This window comes from Pygocentrus nattereri, chromosome 3 (assembly GCF_015220715.1).
Source record: "Pygocentrus nattereri isolate fPygNat1 chromosome 3, fPygNat1.pri, whole genome shotgun sequence".
Lineage (NCBI taxonomy): Eukaryota > Metazoa > Chordata > Actinopteri > Characiformes > Serrasalmidae > Pygocentrus > Pygocentrus nattereri.
Genome location: NC_051213.1, coordinates 45,500,737 through 45,511,503, shown reverse-complemented (window position 1 = coordinate 45,511,503; position 10,767 = coordinate 45,500,737). Strand labels below are relative to the sequence as shown.

The 10,767-nt window shown below is 42.6% G+C and overlaps 1 protein-coding gene across 1 annotated transcript in view; it reads right to left on the bottom strand.

The window, feature by feature from the left end:
* Positions 1-240: 240 nt before the first annotated feature.
* The window catches only part of LOC108432297 (otoancorin), a 36,994-nt gene continuing 26,467 nt past the window's right edge, over positions 241-10,767 (bottom strand). The window contains exons 14-21 of the mRNA XM_037537184.1: positions 10,171-10,333; positions 5,575-5,759; positions 4,651-4,803; positions 3,654-3,796; positions 3,325-3,461; positions 2,152-2,249; positions 1,882-2,059; positions 241-663 (exon numbers count right to left, since the gene is read on the bottom strand). Of these exons, the coding sequence (XP_037393081.1) occupies positions 590-663; positions 1,882-2,059; positions 2,152-2,249; positions 3,325-3,461; positions 3,654-3,796; positions 4,651-4,803; positions 5,575-5,759; positions 10,171-10,333 (1,131 nt within the window). The 3' untranslated portion in view covers positions 241-589. The remainder of the gene's footprint in view (positions 664-1,881; positions 2,060-2,151; positions 2,250-3,324; positions 3,462-3,653; positions 3,797-4,650; positions 4,804-5,574; positions 5,760-10,170; positions 10,334-10,767) is intronic.

The window sequence follows — 10,767 nt, the reverse complement described above, 5'->3', positions numbered from 1 at the left end:
TTTTAATGGAAGTCAATGGAACCAGACGTCTTCCCAAGTCATTTTAAGGCCATTTCTTTTGGTCCGTTTATCATGAAATTCACACACAATGCAAAAACCAACAGGCATTTTCAAATCATGACCAAAACTCAAAAACTACAAAAATGGAGAGAGGAGGTTTTGCTCCGAGAGCAGCGATACGTTCTTTAAGTAATTAAGTAATGTGTGTAACGCTGCACAGACTTCAATTGCAGAATTGACTCAAACCAGCCAGGTTTGTTCAGTAAAGCATTTCTTTATTTCTTCTTACTTGAATAGATTCAAATCTCTCTCATGCTTCCGTCGCAGGTCTTAGAAATTATCATCTATTTTCACAAAGCAGTATTAAATGAGCTTTTCATAGACACTTCACTGAAGGTGCTCTAACTGCACCTCAAACACACGTAATTAGGAATGATGGTGTTTTCTCTGCTGCACTTAATAATATAAATGTTTTTACTTGTGTACTTTCACATGTTAAATAATCTGACGTATGTATTATTTAGTATTGCATTAGCAGTGGCTGATTCAGATATAAATATTCCCAGGGAGCTTTTCAGCCTAGTTCTCCTCAGAGAAGAAATCCCAGCAACAGCAGCACAACAGGAAGCACTGCGATTCCCAACACGCTCTGTTGTGGTGCCCCTAGACAAGACAGGAACGAGAGACACGGCAGGTCAGACGGCGTGACCGAGAGAAAACCGTAAGTGGAAATCATGTTAAAACTGTGACAGTAAAATTGTGAGAATCAGACATTTTTAAGTCCCTTACAGAAACTAACCCCCTCTCCAACTAACTTTTCCCCTCTGGCCCTTCATCAGTGCTGATCGTGAATTTCTTGGTTGAGCTTCAGATTTTCAGAGGGCTTGTGGATATTTCTTTGTCCTTATTGTACAAGCAAATCCATTCAAGCCAGGCAATAATTAATAAACAGTAAACTGGTACACGTGTCCCTCAAGCATCCCTTACTAATGAAAGTATACTTAAAGGTCATTTTATTAAGTAAACTTAAGTTCAAGTCTATTTTTATAGTACATATTAATACTTTGTGGTAAGTGTACTTACGCTAATCAGGCCTGACGTTCTGACCACCTCCTTGTTTCTACGCTCACTGTCCAGTTTATCAGCTCCACTTACTGTATAGCTGCACTCTGTAGTTCTACAGTTACAGACTGTAGTCCATCTGTTTCTCTGATACTCTGTTACCCTGTTCTTCAGTGGTCAGGACCCCCATGGACCCTCACAGAGCAGGTACTATTTGGGTGGTGGATCATTCGCAGCACTGCAGTAACACTGACGTGGTGGTGGTGTGTTAGTGTGTGTTGTGCTGGTACAAGGGGATCAGATACAGCAGTGCTGCTGGAGTTTTTAAACACTGTCCACTGACCTTATTGTTCTGTAATTAATCACCCCTGCTCTAGTCCTTCATCAGTGGTCACAGGACGCTGGTGGCTGGATATTGTTGTTTGGTGGACTTTTCTCAGTCCAGCAGCGACACTGAGGTGTTTAAAAACTCCAGCAGCACTGCTGTGTCTGATCTACTCAGACCAGCGCAACACACACTAACACTCCACACTAACACTCTACCTGCTCTGTGAGGGTCCATGGGGGTCCTGACCACCGAAGAACAGGGTAACAGAGTATCAGAGAAACAGATGGACTACAGTCTGTAACTGTAGAACTACAAAGTGCAGCTATACAGTAAGTGGAGCTGATAAAGTGAACAATGAGCGCAGAAACAAGGAGGTGGTCATGATGTCAGGCCTGATTGGTGTAAATCCTCACCCTCACATCCTCTCCGTGTGAATTTTGATTTGTAAGAAGTGAGTGTGGTCTGTATTCGTTTAGCTGAAGGATCCACACCTCCTTTTTGTGGCACTGCTACAGGGGCACTCGTGCTGGTTTCACTGCGAGACGTAGGCAGTCCCAAAGACTCGTTCACAGCCGCCCTCTGCTCCGCTCCCAGCCCTGACCGCTGGGTCTCTGTTACCATGGCGGCATTGTCAGGGCCCAAAGATTTCAGCTGGTTCACTGACAGTGCCTAATTAAAAAAACAGACCGTCAGAGACGGTTTCGTTGATAGAAACATCACAGTGGCAAACAAGGAGAGAGGTCAGAGAAAGAGCGACTCACAGCCAGACGTTCAGGAAGAATGAGAGTGATGGCAGACTGGCGGATGAAAGGCAGGACGGAGGAGTTCAGACTTGCCAGCTCGGTGCCATTCAGACCAGCTACAGACAGGAAAACAAATGAAATCACTCAAAATTAGTGAATCAAATTTTGGCGCATTTACAGCTTCAATTACTGTACAATCTCCTCCTTTTAATTAAAGTCATGATAATCCAAGGCCCTGATTTATGGAAGACAAAATAGCACCTCTTGCCCGTTTTGCACGTTTGCCTTAATGAATATGCAACTGGGTGCAAAACACAGGGCAGCGTCAATGCAAATAGATGAATTCAGCACCTGCAGTGTGATTTCCTAAGCTTGAATTTTCAGTTTGATGATGGTAATCGTGTGTAAATAAATACTACTGAGGGTAGAGTTGTCCAGGTATATGCTTGTCGGTCACAGTCCAAAGCAAAACAATAAACCCCAAAGTCGTATTTTTACAGGAGAGCGCAAAACGCTCTTCAATGTCATTGTAAGTTAATGAAAAGAGGTTTTATTAAAAGCGATTTTGGAGCATTTCTATTGGTCTATTCATCGTGAAATGATCAGGCAATGCAAAGGGCAGCTGCTGAGCTCAAATGATGTAGAAAAATAAAAATGGACATACATGTTTTCCTTTGGACAGCGACAAAATGTTATTTCTTACTACTTTTTGTCCAGTCGGACCGTTTGCATGCAAAGATTGAATCAAACCCAATGTAGGGCCAGTTGTTTGGAAAAGGGGCGCTGTTGGTGAAGTTTAGTCACTAGGCAGCACTTAAACGTGGCAGATGATCTGTCTGCCTCAGATTGCATGGTGAACATAGCGACCCATCCACTGAATTGAATGAAAAATCAAGCCACTGATCAAGTGTCCAGGAGTTTTATAGGGCTAAGGTGGCAACTCTAACTTGGGGGCAGAGCATTTCACACAATGGCTGCTGTCACTGTATTTTTAATGTCTAGCCTATATTCTTTAATGTTTTTATGGTTTAGAAGGATCATTTTGAAAGAAATCTAAGCATTACATCTGTTGTATGTTGAAAATATAAAGTGTTATAATGGATAGTTCCGGTCCTCAAATCTGATTGGCTGAGCTGCGTTCGCTTGGACACAGTATGGACAAAATTAAGGCATAAGGCTTTGCTATGTTACCCATGATGTTGCCCATCATGCTGGCTTCAGCTTCACCCCAGCTTTTTGGATCACCAAATGCAGAGATGGCTTTTCTCTTCAGGCATTCCAGAACCGTCACAGGACACTTGGCGTGGCCTATGTCCTCCACCGCCTCCCTGATTCACCCAAACACAGCAAAACATGCCTACATATCAGTTTACAGGACTCTGAGGCACAATCAGAGAGAAAGTACTGGTGTGTGTGTGTGTGTGTGTGTGTGTGTGTGTGTGTGTGTGTGTGTGTGTGTGTGTGTGTGTGTGTGTGTGTGTGTGTGTGTGTGTGTGTGTGTCTCTGGAAGCATGACTCACTTGAATTCTCCAGTACTGAGCTGATCGATCTGGTCAGGCTGCAGTCCACAGATAAAGTTGCCCAGTCCCGTCATTTCCAGTGCTCCCAGTTGAGCCATTTTGATTCCAGTTCTCTCAATAAACCCCTGCCAGATGGCAACTTTCTGCATGAAGAACACAACATAGATATGAGCTGTGACATATATATGAGCTTGAAGTACAAATGTATTTGTATACATTCACTATATAAACACACAGATATAAGAAAATGTCAGTGTAAATGTTAAGTAGTGTTAGGATTTGATAGATTTGATCGTTTCTTAATGGCTTCTAACGGTAACCATCAAGCCAACTCATCAGGTTTTAGTCCTAACAGCCCTGCAAACACAGTCATGTTGCCACAACGTTCTGATTTGGTGCCCACAACGTTGTCTGCTTGGTGCTGTCTACATTGTCACAATGAAATGTCATTCCTCAAAATTATGACGATATCTCACAACTTTCTAGGAGGTTGCGACAACGTTGACGTAACAGCAACTTCCAGAAATTGGTCCGAACCATCCAAAAAAAAGGGTTTTCATACCATTCAGATGAACCGAACTGTGATTGTTTGATCTGGACCAAGACCACCTCCTTTGGTCACACCAAATTTAGGTCTTTTGGTCTGGACCATGGTCCGAGGCACCTTTCACACCTGCTATTTTGGTTTAGACCAAACCAAAAAGTCTGAAGGTCTGGACCAAACAAGTTAGGTGTGAAAGCAGCATTAATGTATTGAACCCCTTTGGGATGAGGTGGAATGATAGGATTCTGGGATGAGTTGAAGGAGGAGGGTACTCCCTATAGATACCTTTTGATTTCAGAAGAAATACTGGACAGACACGTGTCCAGATTGCTTCAGATACACAATGTATGCACGTACTGTAGGTGTAAAACCAATTGGTGCTTAAGTCTGCTCCCAGAAGCACAAGGCTGTGTTTGATACCAGCCACAAGTCGACGACTCACGGCTGGGTTACCTGTGTATAGTTCCAGTTGCAGATGGACAGAAGCTCCAGTGTGTCCAGTGAGGTGATATTGAGCTTTTGGAGTTCTTTAGTGTTGAAACCCTGACAGATACAGCCCAGCTCCACAATCTGAGTCTGGTTCAGCAGTGATACATCACCCCATGCCTATGACACAACACAAAGACGTCCCATCATGAGGAAACTCTGAGTTTGAAGTAATATAGACATGTATACACGAACCGTACTTTAAAATACTGGTTACAGAATGCTTTTTAAACACATCTAATACATGAACTTATAATACTGTTTAAAACACGTCGATCGGATTATTATTAAGTGCATGTAATCACACTCATTTAGTACCTTTAGAATAGAAATACTTTTAAGGGTCTAATTTCCAAGATATTTATTTATATAAGACCTGATGCAGACCGAGCATCAGAACGGGGAAGAAAGGGGATTTAAGTGGCTTTGAACGTGGCGTGGTTGTTGGTGCCAGACGGGCTGGTCTGAGTATTTCAGAAACTGCTGATCTGCTGGGATTTTCACACACAACCATCTCTAGGGTTTACAGAGAACGGTCCGAAAAAGGGAATATCCAGTGAGCGGTCAGTTGTGTGGACGAAAATGCCCGGTTGATGTGAGAGGTCAGAGGAGAATGGGCAGACGGGTTCCAGATGATAGAAAGGCAACAGGGACTCAAATAACCAACCAGAATCTCTGAGGAACGTTTCCAACACCTTGTTGAAAGTATGACATGAAGAATTAAGGCGGTTCTGAAGGCAAAAGGGGGTCTGAGCTTTTACTATCAAGGGGTACCTAATAAAGTGGCTGGTGAGTGTATACTATCAGTTATTGTAGAATAAAATAACAAAAACTTTAGATTTACTGGCACTATTCTGACTCTGTTCTCTCTCACTAAGAAGCCGTTCATACCTCTACAGCCTTCTCGCGGAGCACTGCCAGGTGCTCTGCAGTGAAGTTGCGTATCTCTCCCAGCACAGGCATTGCCTCTCTGAACGTCTGGACAGACATATTAGCCAGCTGGGCTGGACTCCAGTACATGTTGCCCTCTCCCAGATCCTCCATGGCGGACACAGAAGGCACCACTGATGGAGAAACTACACAAAACAAGAAAATGAAGAGAAGGGACAAAGATATTATTTAATGCAGAAAACATTCCAACTTTTACAGCATCCATCTAATTACTGCAGGTCAGGGATCAGAAACAGGAAACAAAACCACAATATTTTCACACAAAATTAGGAAATAATTCTCACTTTATACATCCAGAGTGGAATAAAGGTTCAAATGTAGTAAACAGTGATATTGTTACTGAATTGACATTTGAATTGGCCGAATATGCACATATAAGGCTATACTGTAACGTTACTTAATGGTTAAACTCACCAGGACTGAACTATCCCCCCCTGCCCATTCTCCTCTGACCTCTCACATCAACAAGGCATTTTCATCCACACAACTGGCCGCTCACTGGATATTTCCTCTTTTTCTGACCGTTCTCTGTAAACTCTAGAGATGGTTGTGTGTGAAAATCCCAGTAGATCAGCAGTTTCTGAAATACTCAGACCAGCCCGTCTGGCACCAACAACCACTCCACGTTCAAAGCCCCTTAAATCCCCTTTCTTCCCCATTCTGATGCTCAGTCTGCACTTAAGCAAGTTGTCTTGACCACCTCTACACGCCTAAATGCACTGAGTTGTGGCCGTGTGATTGGCTGATTAGCTATTTGTGTTAACAAGCAACTGAACTGTACCTAATAAAGTGGCCGGTGAGTGTAGATGGAATGACTATAAAAGCCTCTTGACTTGACTTGGTCTGCATGTAGTTGTTAAAGGCAGCGTACTTGTGCAAGGTTGTTGCACAGTTTATAAAATCAAATTCAATACAGGAAAAATAATACAGTTTCCACAGCATAACAGCGTGCACAAACACAAGTATGGCAAGCATTCATGTCTATTTTATTCAAAACGATTGGCTGAAAAAGAAAAGATATACACTGAGACTGAATAACTCTAACGAGGTCTTCCGAGTCATCAGTGGTCAGCGTCTGATCACAGGAACGCTGAGTGCACTTACATGCACCTCCTGCAACCTCCGATCACAATTGGATTTCTGCAGTTATCTGATTCAAATGATCACATAAACAGTGCATTCCGATTTCTTAGATCAGAGCAAGATCTAAAAATCTGATTAAGAAATCCGATAGAGAGGCTGGATTTTAGCTCAGTAATCAGATTTCTCAATGCATGTGAGCTCTTACTCTGATTTCTTTCGGATTTCTCAGTCTGCGCATGCACAAAACAAGCCGCGGTACCGGAAATAAGCGAGCAGCGTCGCTGCAGGACGCTGCAAAACACTTTTGGAGCGATGCTGGAAACAAACACATTCTGATGAAGGATTTAAATATTCTTCATCTTCTAGATGACGCATGTTTATATATTCAGGTAAAGTGGTGCAAAGTTTTACGTTACGTTTATGTCACGTCTTCTCCTGAGTTTATTGGCTGGTTGCAAAGAAGAAATCCAGTTACTGTCTGACTCATGTCTGACTATCTGTTCTCCGGGAGTTTTTCCACTATCTATCTGCAGGCGAGGTTGTGTGTAAACTTATTTCCGGTTTCCATGCTGCTCCGCTCCGCTCCCAATTTGGCTGCATATCATTATTCATCATCTTTGGCTGAAGTCCCATATTTTAGGCTGGACGATGTGGTCAGAATTATGGAAGAGCTATCGAGCACCAAGCGTGCACAACTTGATAAGGGTTCTTTTTAACTTGATATGTTCTTGTTTGAGCAGTTTGTTTTGCTTATGAAGGTAAATCGTTAAATGGTTCCTAGTGTTGTAGTTAGCTAAGCTAGTTAACATCACCTACGTCCATTGCTGTAGATAGGAATGTCCGTGTAAGGGCTCGGATCTCCCTATCGAGAAAAGCGAGGAACCACACAGACTAGTGGTCCAAAAACTTCACGGAAGTTTGAAGGAGTTTAACCAAGTTCATTGTTACAACAATTCAGTTCACGAACCCGTTTTAATTTACACACATTCACTGTTTTATAAGCTAATTCACTATTAGGTTTTTATGTATCACATATAGCCACCCTGGTCACAGAAGTTCTTTGATGGTCTCGAGGGTCTCGTACACGCGCAGTGATTTCAGTCCATAACAAAAAACCCACGCAGACACGAGGAGAACATGAAAACTCAACACACCTGACTGTTCAAGGCTAAACGAAAATAAATCCATCCATCCATCCATTTTCTAAGCCGCTTCTCCGTCAGGGTCGCGGTGGGGGGTGCTGGAGCCTATCCCAGCAGTCGTCGGGCGGAAGGCAGGATACACCCTGGACAGGTCGCCAGCCCATCGCAGGGCAGACAGACAGACACAGACAGTCACTCACACCCAGGGGCAATTTAGCACGTACAATTGGCCTGACTGCATGTCTTTGGACTGTGGGGGGAAACCGGAGAACCCGGAGGAAACCCACGCAGACACGGGGAGAACATGCAAACTCCACACAGAGAGGACCCCAGTCATCCGGCCGGGGAATTGAACCCAGGCCCTCCTCACTGTGAGGCGACAGCGCTATACAGTGTGTGTGTGTGTATATTTATGTGTCCTTGGCTTGTTCTTCCCCCTCTATCCCCAACATATCCTGCTCCACCACCTCTTCCTCCTCATTAGTAGAGTCTCCGAGGCGGACCCTCTCTCTGCTATACACAGACTCCCTTGCTCGTTGACTCCAACTAAAGCGACTTAACCATTTCTTTCTGTGCTCATAATCAGATGGAAATGAAGGAAAACTCAAAAAACAGAAACTATTTTACACAGAACTTCCCAAACCGGGAATATCGACCCCGGAAATGAGAGAAAGGCTCATTACTCAAGTGGAAGTTGATCAGGTTACCCACAGAATTTGATTTTCTGCAGTTCAGATTTTTAAGCGCATGTCAACGCACTCACTGTGAATTAGTTTTGGTTGGTAGATGTTTTAAGATAGTTAACAGAAAACCGTTTTTTTAGGAATCATTTTAGACTTTAATTAGGAACGTCCTGATTTAATAGATGCATAATGTGACATTCGAGGCTGATATGCTTTGCTGTTTGACTTTTTCTATCTGAGAGTTTTAAAATGTGCTTATTTACTTGTGATGCAGTAATTATTTTGCAGTAAAGTCTTATTATCTTAATATTATCTTATTATCTATAACTCCAATATCTTTTGAGGACTACTGACACAAAAATACCAGTTTTGTCAGTTTTGTCAAAACTGATTTTCAGTGATTGATGGTTTCTTTTTCGTCTGATCGCAAGTGAAAAACCTGGCAGGAGTGTATTTTGCCCATGGTTTTGGCAGCATGTCACTTGCACCAAACAGGTAAATAATGGATTTGAGTGTCCATCTACAATGGACATAAACTGACCAATGGCCACTTAGGAAATCACTAAGGACTGACCCATTACAACTGACGCCCTTCGTTCTGCATTCAGTCAAGGTTGGAGACACGTGTGAAACGGTGTGTGCTCACATTTTATGTGCTGGTGTTTAGATGAAAGACAGCAAGTTCAAACAGAAATGCAGGAACAATGAAGAATATCTTCAAGTCTTTATTTCCACCTTAAATCAGCTCCAGACTTTGGACATTTAGACCACTTTATAAATGTTCTTCATTGCTGCTGACCTGGACACTCCTAAATGTAATATCACTGAAGTTTTCCATTTCATGACAAATTTTTCAGAACTATTTGAATGTATTGAAAGTTAAAAGTTGAAAATCACTGTTCAAAATATGGAATGATTGTAATTTATTAGCCTAGAGCAGGGGTCGGCATGTGGCTCCGGAGCTGCATGCGGCCCTGTTGCAGCTCCACAGCTGAATTAGATTTTTTAGCCTTTACTAGGACATCAGCACCTACTGAGACATATTTACAGCCGAGCTGGTGGAATGAAAATGTTGAGGCTCCCAAGGTGCTTTGATTTTTGTTGAGAAGACAAAATGTCTCTTCTTAACATTTGGGTTGCCGAGCCCTGACCTAGTGTAACTGTAAATGAACATGAAAGAATGGAATCTTAATTAATCTGCATAGTGTGTCACACCTCCCTCCGGCATGCCTCAAACTACAATTCCCAGTACCCCATGCTGCGTCACATGAGTCAGGACTCCAACTGATGAACCAACGCTCAGCTTTACCGGACTTCTGATTGTCCACACCTGTTTTCCCATGTATATAAATTGCCTGTTTTCAGAACCTCTTTGCAAAGTACCATCTCTACTAGGAGCATATGTTGCATATGAGCGTATTAGGTGTACGACCGGTTTCTCTGTCTCTGAAAAACTCTGTCTCTGTCTTTTTCTGATTTTTGCCTTGGCCTTTTGTCTAGTTTTGTCTTCCGGTGTCTGTTTTCCAACTGTCATTTTGTTGATCACTGTTCTGATGCTTTTCAAGAGCAGTTTTATATTTAAATAAATAGATTTTTTTCTCATCATTTCTGCGGTTCTGTAAACTCACTCGCTCTCCTGCGGCGCTGCAGGATGGGGTTCGTTTTGAGCTGGAAAAGTTTGCGGCTCAGAGCCAGCAAATCAGGCCATGAGCGGAACTCCTCTGGACGCGGGACTGCGGTTTGAGGCTGCAAGCTGTCCAGCAGACCAGACAGAGACGACTTCAGCCAGCTCTGTGGACGAGATTGGAAGGAGTGGATGTTTATTATCGTTCAAAAGTTTGGAATCACCATTAAGAGTGTGCAATTTTCTTTGGTAATACACAACCAATTATGTTATAAACCACTCTGCTGCAGATAAACGTATACGTGATATTAATATGCTAGTCCTGTGGAACCTCACTGGTTTAAAATAATTAGTAGAAAACTGTGAAAAAAAAAAGAAATTTGTCTCTTGATTTATCAAAAAATAACTGATATAGCTGTACAATATCATGAATGTTCACCCTTTCTCTATTTTTGTGATAATACAGCTCAAAAATACGGTACAAACATTTCCTGAATGTGTGGAGTCGTCCTTTCCATTCCATCTTATCACAAGATCATACATGACCTACATCCAGAGTCATGAGGCTGTGAAGAGGGGCTGAGATACAGAGTCATCTGCC